The 22,975-nt window shown below is 43.9% G+C and overlaps 1 protein-coding gene across 1 annotated transcript in view; it reads left to right on the forward strand.

Moving 5' to 3' along the window:
• ATP12A (ATPase H+/K+ transporting non-gastric alpha2 subunit) overlaps positions 1 to 18,990 on the forward strand; it is a gene marked incomplete at its 5' end in the record, with an annotated part of 101,350 nt that extends 82,360 nt beyond the window's left edge. Inside the window, 16 exons of the mRNA XM_081083928.1 lie at positions 213 to 499; positions 1,648 to 1,846; positions 2,011 to 2,120; positions 4,688 to 4,822; positions 8,015 to 8,207; positions 10,369 to 10,544; positions 11,752 to 11,888; positions 14,184 to 14,334; positions 15,249 to 15,417; positions 15,506 to 15,660; positions 16,877 to 17,000; positions 17,169 to 17,314; positions 17,811 to 17,944; positions 18,079 to 18,180; positions 18,570 to 18,661; positions 18,744 to 18,990. Of these exons, the coding sequence (XP_080940054.1) occupies positions 213 to 499; positions 1,648 to 1,846; positions 2,011 to 2,120; positions 4,688 to 4,822; positions 8,015 to 8,207; positions 10,369 to 10,544; positions 11,752 to 11,888; positions 14,184 to 14,334; positions 15,249 to 15,417; positions 15,506 to 15,660; positions 16,877 to 17,000; positions 17,169 to 17,314; positions 17,811 to 17,944; positions 18,079 to 18,180; positions 18,570 to 18,661; positions 18,744 to 18,772 (2,339 nt within the window). The 3' untranslated portion in view covers positions 18,773 to 18,990. The remainder of the gene's footprint in view (positions 1 to 212; positions 500 to 1,647; positions 1,847 to 2,010; positions 2,121 to 4,687; positions 4,823 to 8,014; positions 8,208 to 10,368; positions 10,545 to 11,751; positions 11,889 to 14,183; positions 14,335 to 15,248; positions 15,418 to 15,505; positions 15,661 to 16,876; positions 17,001 to 17,168; positions 17,315 to 17,810; positions 17,945 to 18,078; positions 18,181 to 18,569; positions 18,662 to 18,743) is intronic.
• Positions 18,991 to 22,975: the final 3,985 nt, after the last annotated feature.

Genomic DNA, 22,975 nt, shown 5'->3' on the forward strand with positions numbered 1-22,975 from the left:
CTCTCAGGACCGCCCACACCACTGGGTCCCTTTGGGCTCTATGTTTGTATCTCTTTTCATCTCTTGTACAAAGCTTGTCCAAGAGAAAACCTAGAATTGCAGGGCCTAGAGAACTGATGTTGGCCTTTGTAATGTCATGTGTTAATTGATCACGTAAGCCACCAGATGAGGAGTCTGTGGTCCTCTCCCAGCTGAGGACTCATGAAATAAAATATCCACTTCACCTGTAGGCACAGCAACTGGCATGGTCATCAACACGGGTGACCGCACCATCATTGGTCAGATCGCCTCACTGGCTTCAGGAGTTGGGAATGAGAAGACACCCATCGCCATCGAGATCAAGCACTTCGTTCACATTGTGGCAGGAGTGGCCATCTCCATCGGCGTCCTTTTCTTCATCATTGCGGTGTCCATGAAATACCGTGTCCTGGACTCCATCATCTTTCTCATTGGCATCATTGTGGCCAATGTACCTGAGGGCCTCCTGGCCACTGTCACCGTGAGTCCATGCTGCTAGGTGGCCTGCCCCATGCCACCCTGTTAATACATGCCACCCTGTTATGCTGGGGGAGGTCCCACTCCTCCGGCTCAGAGCAATACTCCCTCCCAGTCAGAGACAACCAGGAGACATTCTGAATGGAATGATTCTTAGAGGGACAGAGGAATTATGAGGTTGTTCATATTTGAATGCACTGTCCTTGAAAACTTTGCATTTTCGTTTAGGAGAACTATCTGCGAATCACATATGTAACTTTGCTCCTTAAGATCTAGATAAGGCTTGAACCATCATTCACAGATTTTTGAGCAGCCAGATGTCTTTCTCACATTTCCACAATTTCCTTGGCAGTTTCTACACCTGAGGAATTTAGGCACTTTGTTTACCTAAATTCACTTCCCTTAGACACACAGAGACACACAAACTCCTTCTCTTTTTTTCTGCAGAGAAATACAGCCCTTTCCTGGACCTTCCCCAAAATTCAGCTTTGGGTCTCCCTTGGTAGGACCCATCCAATTAATCCTTAAACAACGCCGCCCCCCCCCCCAAGTCTCTGTTATGGAGGCCCTGTGGGGGAGAGGGGGGGTCTTGTGGTTCCAGTTAACATATAAAGGCAGCCTCAGATCACTGGCCTGCTGCTATCCTCAGCAAAGATGGACAGAAGTTTCTGAACTCCATGTCCCTTCTGACTCCAGCAGGTAGTAATTTGAAGAAATTGAGCCCCAAAACCCTTTGAGATCTTGGGGCTTAAAAGAGAGAGCTAAGAACCTTTAAAATCTGGACCTCTTAAAATGAAATACAAACACTTCTTGATTCATCAAAGCAACAAGCAAGCCTTTGGGACAAGCTCTTTGGCACAAACCTTATGCATTCACTCTTTTGTCCGACAGGAGCTGGGTGACCAAAGCACCCTCTGTAATTACCCATGAGTATGGGCCATATCAACCTTGCTTGGTTTTGTCACCTGTGAATTCCTCAGGATTTCTTTAAGGTGTAAAAGGACAAAAGAAATATCCCATATTTAATAATAAAAAAAAAGTATCATGACATATAGGATTTATCAGGTACTGCCTGAAACTAATCCAGCCTTAGCTACTTTTATGTTATTGTACCTGCATTCAAATGGATTTTTCTCTTCTCTCTTCTGTCAGGTGACTCTGTCACTGACAGCAAAACGGATGGCTAAGAAGAACTGCCTGGTGAAGAACCTGGAGGCAGTGGAGACGCTAGGTTCCACCTCCATCATTTGCTCAGACAAGACGGGGACTCTGACCCAGAACAGGATGACCGTGGCCCATCTGTGGTTTGACAATCAGATCTTTATGGCTGACACCAGTGAAGACCAGTTGAGTAAGTCTTCTGGAGCATCAGTTTGGCTCAAAGCTGTGGACTTGAGAAGAAGGGCACGGCCAGTGTGGCAGAGTTGGCGTGCAGTCTCAAAATTCTGTGAACAGTATGGTTTGTGGAGAGGGGGCCCAGCACCCTTAGCATCCCCTGTGCTTTCTGTTTTCCAGAGCAAACCTTTGATCAAAGCTCTGGAACCTGGGCCTCATTATCAAAGATAATTGCACTGTGTAACCGAGCAGAGTTCAGACCAGGACAGGAAAGAGTCCCCATCATGAAGGTAAAGTGTCTGCATCACTGTCTTAAACCACAGCCAGTTTGAAGTCACTTTCCCTGTTCTAATTTGGTGCTAGATTTAATCTCTCCAACACAGGAAAGCTTGTACTAGTAAGAGCAAGCGTGGCTTCCAAGACCTGCAAAAGATTTTGTTCATTCTAACTAGCTTTGCAACATCACAAAGACATCTGCAGGCCTCAGGTTGATCTCAGTCCTTTGGAAATTTTGTCTTATTCCAGAAAATGAATGTGTCCTTAAGTTATTTTCCTAACTTCTTGATCAGATAAGTAGATATAATCAAAATTTTTATTGTATAAATGTCATTCACTGAAGTTTAAAATATAATTGGATGGGAATGAAGAACTCATCTTAAAACATTCTTCTTGGCTGCAGGCGCTCTAAGGGTCCTACAATATTGGAATATGCAACAAACTAACTCCTTTTGTTCCCTTCCTTTCCTTTCTCTCTCCTTCCTCCCTTTCTCTCTTCTTCAACCTCCTAGTGAGTCACTGAACCTGTCCCCTTGGCTTTTCTCTATGTCATTTTTTTCATTGACCCTTTCTTGTATTTTTTTTTAAAAATTTTCTTTATTGATTAAGATATTACATATGTGTCCTTATCCCCCCATTGCCCCCACCCCCACTCATGCCCCCCCCCCCCCGTGTCTGTGTCCATTGGTTAGGCTTATATGCATGCATACAAGTCCTTTGGTTATCTCTCCCTTACCCTCACCTTCCCCTACCGTCTTGTATTTCTTGTTTTTCTTTCTCTATCAGCTAGCTCATCAATTCTCTTTTTAGCCAATCTCTTCTCTGTCTTTCAAATCCTTATGTCCAGTTCTAATTTCTCATCCCAAGTCATGGATCTCCAGCTAGCTGTGTGTTGGTTTTGCACTTGGAAGTTTTGACTGTTAGACTCTCAACAAAACTATACTACTTGTCACCTTCTACCTGCACCCAACCTGGCTCCAAATCAAGATCTTATCCCAATTTTTCTCTTTTTCTGTGACATCACCATTTAACTTGTCATCTGAGCCAAAACTTTTAGATGTCATCTTTACTTTCTCCTCACCAAGTCCTATCATTCTTGCTTCAAAAATTCTATAATTTTCCCGGCCAGAGTGGCTCAGTGGTTGAGCATCGACTTATGAACCAGAAGGTTGAGGTTCGATTCTCAGTCAGGACACATGCCTGGGGTTGCAGGCTCAATTCCCAGTAGGGGGTGTGAAGGAAACAGCCAATCAATGATTCTCTCTCATTGATGTTTCTATCTCTCTCTCCCTCCCCCGCCTCTCTGAAATCAATAAAGGTATGTTTTTTTAAAAGTCTATATAATAAAAGACTAATATGCAAATTGACCAAATGGCAGAACAACCGGTCCTATGATGCACACTGACCACCAGGAGGCAGACACTCAATGCAGGAGCTGTCCCCTGGTGGTCAGTGCACTCCCACAGGGGGAGTGCCACTCAGCCAGAAGCTGGGTTCATGGCTGGTGAGCACAGTGGCAGTGGTGGCAGCCTCTCCCACTTCTGTGGCAGCGCTAAGGATGTCTGACTGCCAGCTTAGGCCTGCTTCCCCTTGGACATCCCCCGAGGGCTCCCGGACTGTGAGAGGGTGCAGGCCAGGCTGAGGGACCCCCCCTAAGTGAACAAATTCCATGCACTGGGCCTCTAGTATATCTATAATTTTACATCTCTATTATCACCAATTACTTGTATCAAAATAACTGGCTTACCTAACTCGAGTTTATCCCTCCTCCAGTCTTTCTTGCATGGCACTAATTTTCCTTAAAAACTACATTAGATGAAATACATCACCTAACTTTGCTCAAAAACTTCCTTTGCTTCTGTTTTCTGCTTCTTGAACCTAGACTTCGGCTTGCATTTAAGGGCCCTCCATGTCCATCTCTACTCCCAGCATCTAGGACAGAAGTCTTCCACTTCTCACCTTCATTCATGGCATTCTGGCTTCTGTAAGGCTTTCTTCTCCTCTCTTTGTAACCGTCTTTCAAGATCTAATTCATAACTGCTGTTTTTCATGAAACCTTTCAGCTCTCAGAGCTCTAACTTTGAGCTTTGCTAATGCCAGTAGGAGGCATGATTCACTTTAACATTTTTTACCATGGTCTTAACTCGGTCACAATTGTGTGTTATCATTTTGTCTGTCCAGCTAGTTCAGCAGTTCTCAACCTGTGGGTCGCAACCCCTTTGGGGGTCGAACGACCCTTTCACAGGGGTCGCCTAAGACCATCGGAAAACACACATATAATTACATATTGCTTTTGTGATTAATCACTATGCTTTAATTATGTTCAATTTGTAACAATGAAAATACATCCTGCATATCAGATATTTACATTATGATTCATAACAGTAGCAAAATTACAGTTATGAAATAACAACGAAAATAATTTTATGGTTGGGGGTCACCACAACATGAGGAACTGTATTAAAGGGTCGCAGCATTAGGAAGGTTGAGAACCACTGAGCTAGTTGGTTCATTGAAAATAATCCCCAAAGAACCAGATTATGTGCTACAAATATTTATTTTTAACTCTTTTGATTCTCAGAGAGTTGTGGTTGGAGATGCCTCAGAAACTGCTCTTTTGAAATTCTCAGAGGTGGTTTTGGGTGATGTGATGGAAATTAGAAAAAGAAACCACAAAGTAGCAGAAATCCCTTTTAACTCAACCAACAAATTTCAGGTGAGTTGTTCCTCACAACTGAATTTCTGTTATCAGGAGAACGACATTTCTACATGTAAGTACTCTTAGGTTAGTACGAATTTTGAATGATACTTGACTTTAAAAATAGTCCTCTGAGATGGATGGCCTGGGTGTCTAGTAAACCCAGAACAGGTTTTCTCTTGCTGGCCTCCTTCCTCTGCCTGAGGCAGATAGAGAAAAAGAATGTTGTCAGCCCGGCTTCTCCTACCTAGAACAATCTATCTCTATTACAGGCACATTCACTCACATCCTCACTCATTTACACATGCCCCTGTGGGGTGACTTGCACAAATGAGGAGCAACAGCCAGAGCCCAAAGGGTAAATGAAAGGTGGAGGAAGGGATAGAGCTAACTGTGTACTCAGTCTGTGTCAGGTGCTTCATATACATTGTCCCATTGATCCTCACAGTAAGCATATGAAATGGGACTAATTAATCCCAGTTTATGGGTAAGGAAACAGACTCTGAGTGTCTTAATGTCACCAAGCTCATTCCAGCATCCAAGTGGCACAACCAATTTTCACACATCTGTTTGACTCCTGAGCACATGCTTTTTCTACCATACAAGTCAGAGGCAGAACAGTTTTTGCTCAGGCCATATGAGGAAGCCTTGCCTTTATGAAACCAGTGAGGAGACTCTCTGATGACCAGCCAATGGCTTTCCAGGCCTGTCCCATAGGGATCTTCTTTCCACTCATTTCTCAGGAAGAAAATGGCTGTCCTTGCCTAGTTGTCTCCCTCATTTTAGGGGTGGCCAACCACCAAACATCCCCATCCTTCCTTTGTTTGGAAAAATGACAGTGTGTAGCCCAAGGTCCTGCTGCCAATGGGCTTTCCAATAGACTCCAGAACTGAGCATAGGCATTATGATTTTGCCTTGCATTAACAATAAAGTGTATAAATAAGATAGCCATGTTTGTGTCAAAGTTTCTGGTGATTAGCCTACTATTTTGTTTGGATGGGAAAAAAAACTGTTGCAAACATCTTTGTGGATAATGGGCCAATGAAGAATTGCAGTTAGCCAAACAGACAACCAACAAAAGTGTGAGATGTCAAATATTAAAGCAAGGAAATCAGATCTCTCGTTCAAACCTTTACTGAAAATAGAATGAATCACAATCCTAAAATAATAATAGTAATCTTGTGTGCTAATTTCCACATGTATTAAATCACTCAATTTTCACCACAGCTCTGTAAGGTAGAGAGTGAGGCACAGAACTTTATCACACAGCTCTTGAGGGCTGAGCCAGGACTCACACAGACCCTGCAAAAAGTCTTTACTGGAGTAGATGAACTTCATCTACTCCAGTAAAGACTTCCTTCAGCATGTAAGAAATGAGAAAAAGCAGATCCCATGAGGCTCATGTACTAAAAGTGGAAGGAGAAAATGGGCTAACCAGAGTTGGGACTAGAAAGAAGAGAGCGCTTGTGTGTGTTCCTGCTGACAAGGCCAAAACACCTCTTTGGATGTTGTTGGTGCCATTTGAACTTTATACTTGAGCAAAAATTAACCATGAACAATGAGAAGTAGATGTTGTGACCTTGGAAAATTGTGAGGTTTCTGTCATCTGCAGGAAACAAAGTAGAAAGTCCACATCTTATTGGCCTTAGAACAGCAATTCGCCAAACTGAGGCTGGTCCATGAAGAGATTTTCAGTAGTTTGTGACAAATTGGATTTTTAGACAATATTTTATAAAGCTTTATGTAAAGAGGAATGTGTTTCATTTAAACAATTATCCTTTACATCCTACGTGATCAGGGTGGGGCCTCGCACCTGCCAGCCTGAATCAAACGCCAGCTCAGCCACCTGTTAGTGTGTGACCTTGCATGAGTCATTTAACCTTTCTGCACCTGAGTTTCCTGTATTGTAAATGGTGATAAGAACACCCACAGCCTTATGGCAGTTTTGAGAATTACTTTACTATGTGAGCACTTAGGACAGCACACATAAGTGTTTATTATTCCTACTTTTTTTAAAAAAATATATTTTATTGATTTTTTGCAGAGAGGAGGAGAGAGGAATAGAGAGCTAGAAACATCATGAGAGAGAAACATCGATCAGCTGCCTCTTGCACGCCCCCTACTGGGGATGTGCCTGCAACCAAGGCACATGCCCTTGACCAGAACGGAACCTGGGACCCCCGCGTCCGCAGTCCACGCTCTATCCACTGAGCCAAACTGGCTAGGGCAGTATTCCTACTTTTTAAATGTTGAAATGCTCTACCTTTGAGAAAACGATGGTGATAGTAGATGGGAAGTTTGCTCTTGGTTTGGTTTTGGTTTTGATTGGTTAGTTGCTTTTTAATGTCTTTACATGACCATAAATTTAAAAAGCTGGCAAATTATGCTTGCCCTCTATTTTTTTTTATTGTACTCATCTCTGATATCTGAAAGTCTAATAATCAACTGATAGACCCAAAATAGTAGCATATTTCTCATAAACTTACTCATTCTCTCTCAAATACTCCAGCTTCTTGAAATTCCTTTTGAGGGCTTAAGAGTGCCTGGTATATAATAAGGACTACGTAAGATTTAGCCATTTATTATTATACACTTTTTCACACTTTTCCCAATTATCTTATTAGGATGAGTACAGAAGAAGAATTACTAGTTCAAGGGCATTGGTGTTAGAATTGTGATACCTGTTACTTAACTTTTCTCCTGAAAGCCTGGACGTGAGCCTGCCCACTTCCACACACCCACCATTTTCTCTCATATCCAGGTAGTAAAAACTGGATCAGTGTAGAGAGGATGAGGCACAGGAAGGCCTGCTGCTCTCATGCCTGCCTGAGCTCAGAATAGCTCAGAGGAGGTAGAGATGGGAGATGATACGAGGTGGCTTACAGCCCCTAACCCCCACAGGCACCCCATGCAGATCTTGTTCAAGGTAGAAGATGTCATAAGCTGACAGCCCCTCTAAAGCTAGGCTGTGACTAGATGGCTGAGTCCAGATGTCTTGCATATCACTTAGCCAGAAAATGAAAAGGAGAGAACCCACCTGTAAAATTCCTCTTTACATTTCAAGGATAAGTAACCCAATGAGAGAAAAAGTTGCTTTTCATTTTGTCATGTTGCTAATTAAAAGGTCAGTACAATTCAGGCCCTCAGTAATAGAGACAGTGTCATGATTTACTAGCATGCTGTACTTATGTCCACTTTCTTCCCTCCCAGCTCTCCATACATAAGACAGATGACCCTATTGACAAGCGCTTCCTCATGGTGATGAAAGGGGCCCCTGAGAAGGTCTTAGAGAAGTGCAGCACTATCATGGTCAATGGCCAGGAGCAGCCTCTGAACAACAGTACAGCTGAGGCCTTCTACACTGCATACATGGAACTGGGAGGTCTAGGGGAGCGTGTTCTGGGTAAGCTCTTCGTGGCAGAACCTTTATGTGTCACCTGTTCAGTGCAAGACTCTGTGCTGCATCAGGGCACAAGATGAGACAGGTTGGCCATCCAGCAGAGTAGCTGTGGCCTCCACAGGGCTCACAAGAAGAAGAATGGTATACAGATTAAGAGCATATCACATGATGGCAGCAAGGAGGGTGGGGTTGCTGCCAGGCAGGAAAATCTAGGAAGGTTCTATGGAAGGATTCCATTTAAACCAGGCCTTGAATGACAATATTTGAAGGGAAGGAGGGGATAGGTTTCACGGTGGAGGGAACAACATAGGCCAAAGCCCAGAGGTAGAAACAACGGTGGCGAGGTAGGGCCGGGGTGGTGAGCATTGTCAGGAACTGGTCAATGTGGAGTGTTGCAGGACTGAGGAGATTATGTCATCATGGGAGGTAGGGCTGGAAAGATAGACTGGAGGTCAAGGTTTGGAGTGCCTTATGTGGGTGAGGAACTGGGTTTCATTTGGCAGTCAGGACAGAGCCACTGGAGGCTTTGCAGCAAATAAACTGTTCAGAGTCAGTGTTTTCTAAAGGATCATGCTTGGCGGCATCAGGGAGCAGACAGGCCTGGGTCTCAGGAGGAGGGGGCTGCTCTCGTTCAGGTGACAGAGGATAGAAATTTGATCCAGGGCAATGGGAACATGAAGGAGATGTCAGTTACCAGAGACTTTTTTAGAGGAAGAATTGGTAAGATTTATCAACTTATTGGAGGAGAAAAGTAAGTTTTTAAAAATGTTGAATTATTTTACTTAGTGATTATGGGCAAATATTACCAGTAACAGAAATAGGGGATATTAGAGGTAGAAGGAACTATAGAAATACATTGTGGCAGGAACCTAATTGTGGTCACTTCAGTGATATCACAAAGTCCTATGGAGGCCACAGCTACTCTGCTGGATGGCCAACCTGTCTCATCTTGTTATGAGAATCATGGGCTGACAGAGTGGCACCTCTGAACTACAGGATGATAAATTCAAGGTAACAAGTTCATGGTCAATGATAAGGCTTAATAGACATAATGAAGGTTATTGCCAGTAGAGCAGAAATCTAAAGGATATTGAGTTTGTAAAACATATAAATGAAATTATCTGCTTGAAGTATTATCAAATAGCTCACATTAGCAAGTCGCCTTTTCAGGGCAAGACTGATACTTATCTAATTCGGGTCGTTCTAAGAACCTTACATTTGACCTCTCAGAGCCTGTGCTTTACTGAAACGTGTGGGCCATGCAGTGGGCCAGGATGAGGATAAATTCAATGTGAAAGCTGGTGAGAAAGTCACATAACCTTGGAAGTCCCACCAGACACAGGAATCCCTTCACCTCAACCTGTGAGAGCCAAATACCGACTGAGCCAGATACTGTCCAAGCCACTACTATTGGCCTTTCTCCCGATTAAAGACTGAACTTCGTACCATTCCCCTGATCCACAGACCCTTTCCCCCATTTGTGCAGTAGCACATGCTGTTTTTTCTTCCTAATTGGTCTTCCCACCCCCAAGTCCTCCCTAATGCCTCTCTCAAGAGTCAGCTCACATACGACCTTCTTGGTGAAGTCTTCCTTGACTCCCCAGGTGGCTGGAGTGTAGCTCTCGTCAATAACACTCACCATGCTCCATTATGCTTATTTCTTTATGTCTCTGTCCCCACACTCAACTGGGATATCTTCAGAAGTAAAGGCTGTCCATTCTTGATTTTCATAACCCTAGAACTGTGGTCGGCAAACCACAGCTCGCGAGCCATATGCGGCTCTTTGGCCCATTGAGTGTGGCTCTTCCACAAAACACCACGTGCAGGCATGCACATACAGTTCAATTGAAACTTCGTGGCCCATGTGCAGAAGTCGGTATTTTGTGGAAGAGCCACACTCAAGGGGCCAAAGAGCCGCATGTGACTCGCGAGCTGCGGTTTGCCGAGCCACAGTTTGCCGACCACTGCGAGAACCTAATGGGCAAATGAATTTTTTTGGATGAGCTATATCTTTGCTTAAAACATGCATTATGAAATTGAAAGAATGAATTCTGATAGAGTCTATTGGTAAAAGAATAAAGGACTGAGAGTGTATGAAAATGTCCTTCCTTTTCTCATGTCATTCCATGGGAGACACTGACTTCCAAATCCACACCCATTCCAGGTTTCTGTCATCTCTACCTGCCAGCAGACGAGTTTCCAGAAACCTATTCATTTGATGTCGATGCCATGAACTTTCCCATGTCCGATCTCTGTTTTGTGGGGCTCTTGTCAATGATTGATCCCCCTCGGTCCACTGTCCCGGATGCAATCACCAAATGCCGGAGTGCGGGGATCAAGGTGGGAGTTATCTTCCTGACTTAAGAAGTCTTCCATGGCCCTGGCTGGTGAGGGTCTTGGGTTCAATTCCCGATCAAGGGTACATGGGTTGCAGGTTTGACCCCTAGCCATTGGGGCATGTGCGGAAGGCAACCAATTGATCCCTCTTTTGCACCGATATTTCTCTTTCTCTCTCTGTCTCTCTTTTTCTCTCGCTTCCACTCTCTCTAAAAATCAATGGAAAAATATCCTTGGGTGAGAATTAACAAAACTAAACAAAAGAAGTCCTCCATGTATGTTGTGTCCCTTTCTAAGGACATTTGTCAGAAGAGATAGTATTTAGGTCTCTTCAAGTAAATACCATAATCCCCCCACCCCCCGCCTTTTTTTGGAGAAAGAGGAAGGGGAAGGGAGAGGGAGAGGGAGAAGGAAAGAGAGAAAGAGACAGACAGAGAGAGAGAGAGAGAGAGAGAGAGAGAGAGAGAGAGAAACACCTATTGGTTGCTTCCCACAGCATCCCAACCAGAAATTGAACCAGCAAACTGTGTATGTGACCTGATCCGAAATCAAACCCGGGACCTTTCAGTGCATGGGATGACAACCAGCTAAGCCACACTGCCCAAGGCTTTAATTCCTTTTTAAAAATCTCTACTTTCACTACATTAATTTTTCAGTAACTGCAAATAAAAGCAAAATGATTATGTCTGTGTGAAATAAAGCACAATCATAACTGCAGTGAGAAGAAAGCTAACTCCCTGTGCCATGAAGTAGCCATATTTTGCCCTATGATACTTAGACAATAAAAGATTCTATTATAAACTCTTGAGGTTCAGCCTCAGCAATCCAGTTGCCTTCATGATATCGAAACCAAAATCTTCATTCCACTACCATGTTAATATCAAGATTGTTGAAGCCACATGAGGCTATCCCAGGTAGACAGCTACCAGACCTTTCACAAATACAGCAAAATCAAAGGGAAAGGGCTTCCTGTAATCAGAGGAGAAATTCAAGAAGCTTAGAAGCAACAATAGATCCAGTGGGATCAGTGTGTCTTTCACAGGCAGTTGTTTCTTTGATCTAAGATCAAGAACTATCCGTAAGAGCAGACCACAGTCAATGCTAACCATATTCTACTAAATCATGGTAGAGCAGGTGATACGGAACTGCCCCTACTCTGGCCAGGTAGTTCCTCATTATTCCCATGCCTTTTTCCATGTTTGTGTTGTAGGTTATTATGGTTACAGGAGATCATCCAATTACAGCCAAAGCTATTGCCAAGAGTGTAGGTATCATTTCAGCCAACAGTGAGACTGTGGAAGACATTGCAAAACGCCTCAACATTGCTGTGGAGCAAGTTAACAAACAGTAAGTAAGCATAGAACCAGTGTTGCAGAAACTCAACTTCAGTGGGACACTGTGTTATTTAGAGAAAATCCCCTTTTTGCCAAACACTCTCTCAGGGTGATGCTAGGCTGGCTTCCTCTATAACTCATATATTCATTCATTCACTCATAATTTTATTGAGTACCTACTGTGTACCACAAAAATTACCCTTGTGTGAAATTTCGAAACCCAGTAAAGTAGATCTAAAATCTTATGTGCCTAATTTAGAGTGAGAAAATCTGAAACAAAGGGTTGATATGAAATTACTTGCCAGTGATCCAGTTGTATAATCTGGAATATTAAGAACCCTCTGGGTTTTGTGCTTTTTTTTTTTTTTTTTTTGAAAGTAAATATAAAGATAGTTTCCTAAGGAAAGACTCAGTTTTTCTTTGTGTTAATTCTTTCCACAACCAATTGTTGAGTGTCAGTTATGTACCAGGCACCTTGGAAGAAACTGGAACTGTAGAAACAAACAGACGACATTATTCCCATCCTGAGGGAGCTTTCTTTCTTTCCATCTACTTGGAGGGACAGAAAACTCAAAATGGATTGTTATGATGAGGACAATGAAGGAGACACACTGGACTGAGGAGCTAGCAGTGTGGGATGAGTTAGCTGATAATTTAAATAACTAAAGATTCCAGGTTACACTGGGAAAATAAATGTCATTGGCTTTATTATACTTTCACGCATGTTGGGGGAAACAGGGAAAGACCAGTGAACCAATTCTGGTTTACCCAAGTATTCATGCCTTTTAGGAATACACAGCTGTCGGGTAATAAATTATCACCAGGCCAACAAATTACTAATTAAAACAACCAAACAGAATTACAACCTTTGGGCACTACAACAGTATGTGAAGGCTAAGTGTCTTCTCCTTTGTGGAAATAACATTCATCTATGAAAACAGGGTTAGAGCTTTTGTTTATTTGTTTTGTTTTTTAAAATAATAGGGTTATACATTTTCATACAAGTCACGCACTGAACAAGAAAGTGGGGTGGATACTTTTGTGAATGTTTTTTTTAAAAATATATTTTATTGATTTTTCACAGAGAGGAAGGGAGAGAGATAGAGAGTTAGAAACATCGATGAGAGAGAAACATCGATCAGCTGCCTCCTGCACATCTCCCACTAGGGATGTGCCCACAACCAAGGTACATGCCCTTGACCGGAATCGAACCTGGGACCTTTCATTCCACAGGCTGACGCTCTATCCACTGAGCCAAACCGGTTTCAGCATGAATGTTTTTAATTTATCCACTTTATCAGCTCTAGCTTCATGCTCAGATAATGACTTTCCCAGCTGGAGGGGGGAGGAACCACTCTTTCCTTCTTATCTTACTTTTATATTTTCTTACCAGAATTTAGGAAGATTTGTGATTTAAGTCAAGTGCTAGAATTCCAGTTTTTAGCACCAGCGTGAAAAAACAGACCTACAGAAAAAAGCTCAAAACTTAAAAAATGTAAAGAAAAAGGCATGCAGTGTTTTGTACAGAGTATTTGAGCTGAGTTTTGAAGACTGAAAAGTGGAGTGTTAGTGAAGGAAAGATGAGGCAGCAAGAACTGTGCAAGCCTTTGGGCTGTGGAGAGCCTGTGGGCTTAGAACTGAAACATAGCGGACATGATATGAGGCTCAACAGCACAGGCTGCACCTGGCCGTGCCAGCTTCACCTGGGGTCTGCTCTAAGCTTAATGAAAAGAAAGCCTCTAAGAATTTTAACAGGGAACAACACAGTCAGATCTGAAAAATCAGTGTTTTTAGAACCTTCCTTTTAGAGTAGCAGACAATAGTTTTCCTCAAAGAAGACCTCAATATATTTTTTCCAACCTAGCTCATTGCATAGTAGTTACTCTATAAATCTGAAATAAACAACAACAGGAATTGTTACCCTTGTTTTGGCATAAGCTGAATTCTAGGATCCAAAACATATAAACAGGCGGTGTTTTTTTATCCTCCATTTCCTTGTTAAGTAAAACATTGCCCAGGAAGTTCCACTTCTCACCCATTCCTATCAGGAAAAGGCTACTTGGTTATTCCCTATGGGGGGGGGGGGGGGGAAATGGACTTCTTTTTTAGCCTCAGTTTACCATCTTGAAATGGAGACCAAAGTGTCCCCAGTATTCAAAATGCCTGTCATCCCACTCAAGTATTGGATATCAAGGACATTGGATTCCCCAGTGAAATCAAAGAGGCTTTAGTCCACATCCTGCCCAGAAGGGTGTTTCAGCCAAAGATCTGACCTTTGGCTTCATCCAGTTCCTTCTGACCTTTCTAGGGATGCTAAAGCTGCGGTGGTGACTGGCATGGAGCTGAAGGACATGAGTGAGGACCAGTTGGATGAGGTTTTAACCAGCTACCCAGAGATTGTTTTTGCCCGAACATCCCCCCAGCAGAAGCTGATTATTGTGGAGGGCTGCCAGAGGCAGGTGGGTGGGCAGCAGTGCTCAAAGGACCTCCCAGTCCCTCACCGTCCGAACTGCAGGGCTAAGATTCAGATCCCAGGTCAAGGCTTGGTGCCTTTTCAACCTCTAGATATAGTCCTTGCCTGTCCTCGTCATCCCACATTGCCGCATCTCGGGTTGACCCTCTGCCCTCCTTAGATTCCCTCCCACACGCAGCTGCACACTCTCCAAAGGGCTTTCTGACAGTGAAGCATCTGGTACTATGGTCGATGTGGGTACAGAGAGATTTAAAATTTAAGACAGAGAACAAAAATGTAAAGACATAAAATATAAAATATACAGTTATCCCTCAGTATCCTCAGAGGATTAGTTCCAGGACATCACTCCCCCAACTCCCCGCCCCCCCCCCCCCCCACACACACACACAAAACCAAAACCCATGAATGCTCAAGTTCCTTATGTAAAATGGAGTGTTATTTGCATTTAACCTATATTTACCTATAAATGACATTTTCACATTACCTACATTTGAACAGAGGCTATATCAGGGTGTGCCCCATATCACTTCCATCAGCATAGTGTTCAGCATGTGGCAAAGTCAGATTTCACTTTTTGGAACTTTCTGGGGTTTATTTTTTTCTGAATATTTTTTAGCCTCAGTTGAATCTTCAGATGGGAAACCTGTGGATATGGAGCACCAATGGTATCCCTCTTGCCTGCCACACACATTGATTTTAATTATTTAAATACATCTTGTTTGGAGCTCATTATCTGTCATCTGGAATTTCACATCTTTATCTTTTCCCCAAATCCCAAACCAGGCCCTTTGTCTCCATTCCAGTTGGCCTCCATCCTGAAGACAAAAGAAAAACAATGTTCTTGCCTGGGACCCCATAGTCCTGTTCATTCCCATTTTCTCATTGTGTCCCTGTGCCTAGGATGCAGTTGTTGCTGTGACTGGTGATGGAGTGAATGACTCTCCAGCTCTAAAGAAGGCAGATATTGGGATTGCCATGGGGATAGCAGGTTCAGATGCTGCCAAAAATGCAGCTGACATGGTCTTGCTGGATGACAACTTCGCATCCATAGTCACCGGGGTGGAGGAAGGTGCGTAGTCTTCCTCCAAGTGGTCTTCCTGAAAACTGGGGTCACTGGGAGAAGAGCCAGTCCTGTAAGGAGAAACATCTTTGCCTAGGTCGCCTGATCTTTGACAACCTCAAGAAGACCATCGCGTACACCCTGACCAAGAACATCGCTGAACTGTGCCCCTTTCTGATCTACATCATTGTTGGGGTGCCCCTGCCCTTAGGCACCATCACCATCTTGTTCATCGACTTGGGCACAGACATTGTAAGTAGCACTACAGGGAATAGGGTCTGATAACTAACCCAGGTCATGTAAACTTCAGAGTCATTGCCTCAAGGGCAAGGAGATAAACTAAACTTTGCCATGAAGGAGCTGAAGCTCTGCATTTCTAATGAGCTCTTCTGTGTGCCAATCTGTCAAATGTTTGGAAATTAACAACACTTCACTTCATATAACAGCTTTTCAAACATGAGTTCTTCACCCTCCAAAAACATATGCCATCCGTCAGGGTCAGCTCTCTTTTCTTTTGAGAAGATGCAGCTGTCACCAAGATAGTTCCTGTGTTGCTGGGGACCCAATGGCTAAAGTGATAACCCATAGCAGCCCCTTATTAAGTAAAAGGATCTGTGATCTGGAGGCCCCTCATCTCAACACAATAAGAAGCCACCATTATAAAGTCTCACATTGACCTACAATGCTGTCACCTAAACCCTCCCCTCTACTAGCTTGCATCTGTGTAAGGAATCTTTGTGACATTATGCACGTGTCTCTGGCTTACACAGGCAAAGGAGGAAAGGCAACAGGGAGCAGTCTGAGTTCCAAGTGAGGAGCGCAGTCCTGCAAATTGCCTCCTTGCCCTCTCTTGCTTTACACAACCTCCACATTGCAGGGAGACGAGATAGCTCTACCTCAGAGGGGAAATGGGATCGTCAAGGTTACAGTCAGATCATTTTCAGGCCCTTTAGATTTGCTCATTTCTCTCCACTGCAGCGGTTCTTCCAGTGTGGCCCAGGGAACTTACTAGAAATGCAGTCTCTGGCCCTAGCCAGGACCTTGTGGATCAGAAAGTCTGTGGGAAGTGGGGAGGGGCAGTGGAGCCACGATCTTTCTTTTAACAGACCCTCCAGGATGGAGGACCTGGGAGAGAATCACCATGATCCAGGGAAGGGGACAGTAGGAGAAACCTGCCCCAGAGGGGCAAAGATACTTATAACTTGCATTGTATAGAACTGCCAGCACATGGTGATGATGGAAAGCAGATTTATTTTTAAAGCCGACTGTTCTTAAATTCTCTGCAGACAATGTACTCACCGCCCCCACCCCCACCCCTTGCCTTCATCCTGAATAGATCAGTTCCATAGCCCATGGCCACCTTCCACCATCCTCCCTGCCACCATCCCCAGGCCTCAGACTACACCCCTACTGACATCCTGTGGGTAGAGCACAGTGTAGGAGTGGGCCTCAAGACTCTCCCCTCCAGGTTCCGTCCATCGCCTTAGCTTATGAGAAAGCTGAAAGTGACATTATGAATAGGAAGCCTCGCCACAAGAAGAAGGATCGACTGGTGAACAAGCCGCTTGCCGTCTACTCTTATCTGCACATAGGTATGATGAGGGCATGTCCTGTCACCCAGGGGACTACCCAGTCACAGTCAGAAGCTGTGCTTTTCCTTGTGGGGTGTGGTTGGGGTGGAAGGAGGAACCATGAGAAGAATGAGGACAGGGCAGTTCTGAAGTCATTGTGGAACCTACGCCTTACTCTCATTCCCTCAGGTATCATGCAGTCCCTGGGAGCTTTTCTTGTGTATTTCACCGTGTATGCACAGGAGGGCTTTAGACCCAGCACCCTCATTAACCTCCGGGTGGAATGGGAGAAGGACTCTGTGAACAACTTGGAAGATAGCTATGGACAAGAATGGGTAAGGAGGGGTTCTGCCTTCTCTGTCCTCCTGCTCCTCCCCTCCTGACGCTGCCCTGCTCAGGCTGACACAGAACTTAGGTTTCCCTGGATGGCTGTAGTGACACAAAGAAGGTGAACGTTTTCTAAGTTAACAGGGCTTCTGGGCCCTGAGGTGACATTGCTGTGGCCTTTGCTGGGACTCATCTCTTGTCTTGAATTTGATGCCTAGAGTTCACTTTTTAGGGAAAAGTAGCCAGTCCAACAATGCCCACAGTTGGGCCAAATCAATTAAGTTAGCATCTTTTCCTGCTTGCCTGTTAGAAAATAAACAAAAAACAACTATGTTTCTTTCCGAACACAAGGAGGTGATCCGCTCTCAATCTCAGGGAGGTCGGGAGAGTAGAGCTTCACAGAACTGCATGGAAATCTCTCTGAAGCTTTCCCTGTGGGGTATCAAGGTCTCTCTCTCTCTCTCTCTCTCTCTCTCTCTCTCTCTCTCTCTCTCTCATTGACAGACGCGTTACCAGAGGAAATACCTAGAATGGACAGGCTACACAGCTTTCTTTATTGGCATCATGGTCCAGCAAATAGCCGATCTGATCATCAGGAAAACCCGGAGGAATTCCATCTTCCAGCAGGGTCTCTTCAGGTACTACCTGTATCCCACCTCACCTCCTGGATGATGAGGCAGCATACCATGAGAGGCATTGACTCTGCTGGTGCTGGGTATGTGGTCTTGGGCCAAAGGCATTCAGAATCTTCATGCTTTAATGTTTCTTGCAGAAATAAAGTCATCTGGGTGGGGATTGCCTCCCAGATTATCATCGCTCTGATCCTTTCCTATGGCCTCGGAAGCATCACAGCCCTGAATTTCACCATGCTCCGGTGAGTTCCTTCAACAGTGGGGAGGAAAAGGCCAGTCCTGCTCCGAGCTGTCACAGCCTAAATAAACATTAGGACTTGGGGAAAGTGGGGAGGTTCCCCTCAGTCTTTCAAAAGAGACAAAACGGAGCAGTTCCATATTAGTCAGAGGCTTTGAACTGCTAGTTTTCCCGAAGAGGAAATGCGTTTCCCACTCCTCACCATCCCATCTCTACCCTCATCCAACAGGTCACCTCAAAGGCAGATGCTACTTCTAGTGGTCACAATCCAGGTTAAATAAGAAACTTTCCAGTTTCATGTTGTGTGACCCAATGGATCTGTTCTTTCCAAGGAGGCAGGGGCTGGGCCCTCTCTTCAGTGCATTCAAGTTCACCTCCCTCTTCTGCTTCTAGGCCTCAGTACTGGTTTGTGGCTGTGCCTCACGCCATTCTCATCTGGGTGTACGATGAGGTGCGGAAACTTTTGATCAGACTCTACCCTGGAAGTAAGTTGTGGGATGATCTTTGAGACTCTGCCTATCCACTTCCACAGACTATCCATTTATAACTCACTTTCTACCTCTGCAGGCTGGTGGGATAAGAACATGTATTATTAAGACCACCTACTTCCCAAGCCTCCCACCAGAACACCAGGACATTCCTCTCCATCTCCTGGCCACATCCGGGACATCATCAGAATACATTCAGGAGAAGCCAGAAAACTGTAGGAAAGACACTACCAGATGTTTATACTGTAAAGCAGAGATTTGACTATTTATATATGATTTTCATTTATATATACACCTCCTTATATAAAAGAATGTGAATTTCAAGGTAATGTATGTGGAAAACTGATGTATTTATATGTATACTAGAGGCCCGGTGCACGGATTCATGTACATTGAAAGGAAATTAATTAGAAGAAATATTTTAGAGGCTGGGGAGGGACTGCAGGAGGTTGGCTCCAGGGCATGCCCAGCCCATCTCGTCCAGTCCCAATTGGCCAGTCCCCAGCAGCAAGCTAACCTACCAGTCAGAGCATCTGCCCCCTGGTGGTCAGTGTGCATCCTAGCGACTGGTCAAACAGTTGAACAGTCGGACACTTAGCATATTAGGCTTTTATTATATAGGATAAAGCTCACTCCCATGAAATAGTCTTAGGTAATCCAGAAATCTGCTGGGGTCTCTCTGCTCCCTAAACTCTCATAGGATTGCTCGGACCTCCATTCCATACCATCTTAAAACTTCAATGACCTCCCAAAGATTTCTCTGAATTCCCAGAGAACTTATATTTTCATACCTACCTTGCTCAAAAGAGGCCAGTGCAGCTGAAGGTTTGCAAGATATGGAAGTGATGGTAGGTTTACATCACAAAAACATGGACAACCTCAGTTGTGACTCTGAGATGTCCTTCTTAAAGGTTCGCAGCCACCTAGCTGCATCACCTCAACCATCCTTGGTGTTCTCCCTCCTACCAGTGTGACCGCCCCCACTCCATCCCATGCTGCCCTCCACCCCTACCACCAACTACTCCAAAACGGAACTTCAAGTTCATTTTGCATATCCTGTTCCAGATGCTCTCCTGACTCAAAGGTATTTTTATTTCCCAGGATTCATTCTCAAGTAGAGAACTATTATTGTTTAAAACAGTAATATTTATTTCTTGTAAAACAGTTGCAAAGCACCCTCCAGCACTCATTTTATATCTCTCATGTTTCATGCCTTAACTTAGATTTATTCAGGTGAGACACACACATCCATGTTAATAGCCCCAGAAAGACTTCATTTTTAAGTAAAAGGTATTTTATAAAACCAGGTCTCATTGTGGTGTTCCAATTAATTGGAGCTTTTTTGGAATGCAGAGTATAGTTCATACCCATAAACGAGATGATATTTCAAGGGTTTTTTTTGTTTGTTTCTTTCAGTCATTTTACTTTTCTATGGAAGGTCTGAAAATACAGGATTTTTTCAACTCTCCCCTCACCAGCATCACCACCCTGTAGGCTGGGTCTCTGATGGGCCCACATTTTAAAGTCAGGATTTCTATGAGAGAATACAGCTTTCCCATAGGGAGGATAGGGATCATAGTGTTCATGGCCTTTCCATCAATGGCACACCCAGCACAAACTGGACAGAGTTCCTTTTTCATTCAGTGGCCTCTGCCCTGTCACCTCTCCTCCATTACTTATTCAGACAAAGACATTTTGCTGCAGGTGGGTCTAGGTCAGATCTCTGGACAGGGAAAGGGCAACTTAGAGCTACAGTTCTCTACCATATTCTCAGGGTCACATTTAGAAGCATGAAAGAGGTCAGGGGCCAGCATGGTAACTTTATGTAAATAGATTATAATGTGCATATTGTATGTGTATCTTTAAGTTAAAATAATATTGCCATCCTCCAGGTTTTTAATCTCTATTTTCAGCCACAGTTATTGCACAGTTAACCTGGAACTAATCTTTTTTTTTTTTTAATTTTATTTTATTGATTTTTTACAGAGAGGAAGGGAGAGAGATAGAGAGTTAGAAACATCGATGAGAGAGGAACATCGATCAGCTGCCTCCTACACATCTCCTACTGGGGATGTGCCCGCAACCCAGGTACATGCCCTTGACCGGAATCGAACCCGGGACCCTTCAGTCGGCAAGCCGACGCTCTATCCACTGAGCCAAACCGGTTTCGGCTGGAACTAATCTTTTATCAGTAGTTCCAGTGAACTGGAAACCCTTCCAGGTGGCATACAGCGGTTCTCAACCTGTGGGTCGCGACCCCTTTGGCGGTCGAACAACCCTTTCACAGGGATCGCCTAAGACCATCCTGCATATCAGATATTTACATTATGATTCATAACAGTAGCAACATTACAGTTATGAAGTAGCAACAAAAATAATTTTATGGTTGGGTCACAACATGAGGAACTGTATTTAAAGGGCCAGAAAGTTGAGAACCACTGCGAGTCTCATTCCAGTCTTGGCAAGGCAGCTAACGCCAGCATGTGAAGCACTTGACTCATGTGTGTGTGTGTGTGTGTGTGTGTGTGTGTGTGTGCGTGCGTGTGTGTGTGAGCGCGCACACATCTTTACCTTGAGAAACAGACTCTTCTGGAGGTGTTTGTAAGGGAGGTTACCTGCTGAGATTCAAACTGGGATGTGTTCAGATCATCCCCCTGGAAAGGCCACCCCTTCCCTGACAAACTATGTTATTATCAAGAAGAGGGAAGAGAAGGTAATAAGGCAAGGACTTTTAAAATATAACATCTGAATGCACACATGCGCTTCCTTCTGACTCTACACTTACAAAGATTGTCAAATCTCCACATTCATTCACTCTGCCATCATTTCACTAGCACAGTTTAATTCTCTTAACAGAATAATAACAATAACTGATATTTAATGCCCATTGTGTCCTTGGCACTGTGATAACCTCCTAAAAGCATCTCCTTAATGCTTGTGTGAAAAATAACACAAATGGATCCATTTCAAAATGGAGTCAGAGCTGCCATCTCAGAGGAACTGCCTCACATGTCTTACTCCTCAAACTTTTTAATGTTTAACTGAACAAAATAACTTTTTCACTGGGCCTAAAGCAGCACTGTCTTCCAAACAAGTGTTTGCAAAGTTGACAGAAAAGTAGACATTCTGAGTACAAGACTGAAAGTTAAAGACATTATTTATAACTAGAGACCCAGTGCATGAAATTCATGCACTGGTATGGTCCCTAGTGGCTGCCGGCTGCTGGCCCAGGCCTCCCACCCTTCCCCCAGCCAGTCCCACCCCATGGTCGAACTCCTGGATGAACTCCCAGTCTAGGGGACAATTTGCATACTACACTTTTATTATATAGGATTAGCACCACCATGTATAGCTAAAGAATAATTTAGCTTATGTTCACCTGTAGAAATCCTATCTTAACAAATTAACACCAATAGAAGTTCCTTCCTCCTATTCATGTAATTATTCTCCTTCCCATTCTCATAAAAACCCTTGCCTTCACCCCTAATCAGAATACCATTTGGGTTTCTGTCTGAATCAGCACTTCCCAAATAACTATTCTTTTGGATCTCAAATAACCGCTTGTTGCCTCTCCCTTTAGCCTTTCATTTTCAGGTTAACACTCACAACCCCATCAGTTAGTAGTCTCAGTCTTGTATTACAAATAGGGAAGCAGACTTAGAAGTTAGGTGACTTGCCCAGCACTGTGGATTTCTTCTCCTCCGCTAAGTGGCTCAACTGTAGAATCTATAGGGTGGTGTGGGGATAATTTGTACTCCCATGGAAAACTATACACTATCCAGAGCTCATCCTTCAAGGATGCTTTTAGCTCTAAGGTTAAAATAGTCCTTGTCTACAGATAAGCAAATGATCTCGCCTGGTAAGAGCTGCTTCTCCTTCTTCTGAAAAAAACAGTCCTGTTCCCTTTACACAGTAACATTTCTAGAATCCAGATAAATGCCTTGTGCTTTTCTCCTTTGAACTGGATCTAACACCTGCCTAGTTTCATCACCTAAAGAGTCAGCTAACTACATTCTTTAACATTTGTATATTTTACATACGTAGGAGAGTCATGAGTTTACCTTTTCTTTGAAAATTGTCCTTTCACACTGAAAAGAGAAGAAATCCACCTTTCACTCCTTTTAGGGGCACTCTTAGTCTTGGTGTGTGGCAGAATGCACGGGAGAAGGATCAGCCGGCACTCTGAGGGAGGAAAGTTTAACCTTCATTTCGCAGATCTGCTAGTCCAGGGGAATTCTGGATCCAAAGCCTGAACTGAACTCGTGGGGAGGCTCTTACCTATGTATCTCCTCCTGTGGTGGGCCCCTGAGG

The sequence above is a fragment of the Myotis nattereri genome (genome assembly GCF_964212035.1).
Source record: "Myotis nattereri genome assembly, chromosome: 2".
In the NCBI taxonomy this organism is placed as follows: domain Eukaryota; kingdom Metazoa; phylum Chordata; class Mammalia; order Chiroptera; family Vespertilionidae; genus Myotis; species Myotis nattereri.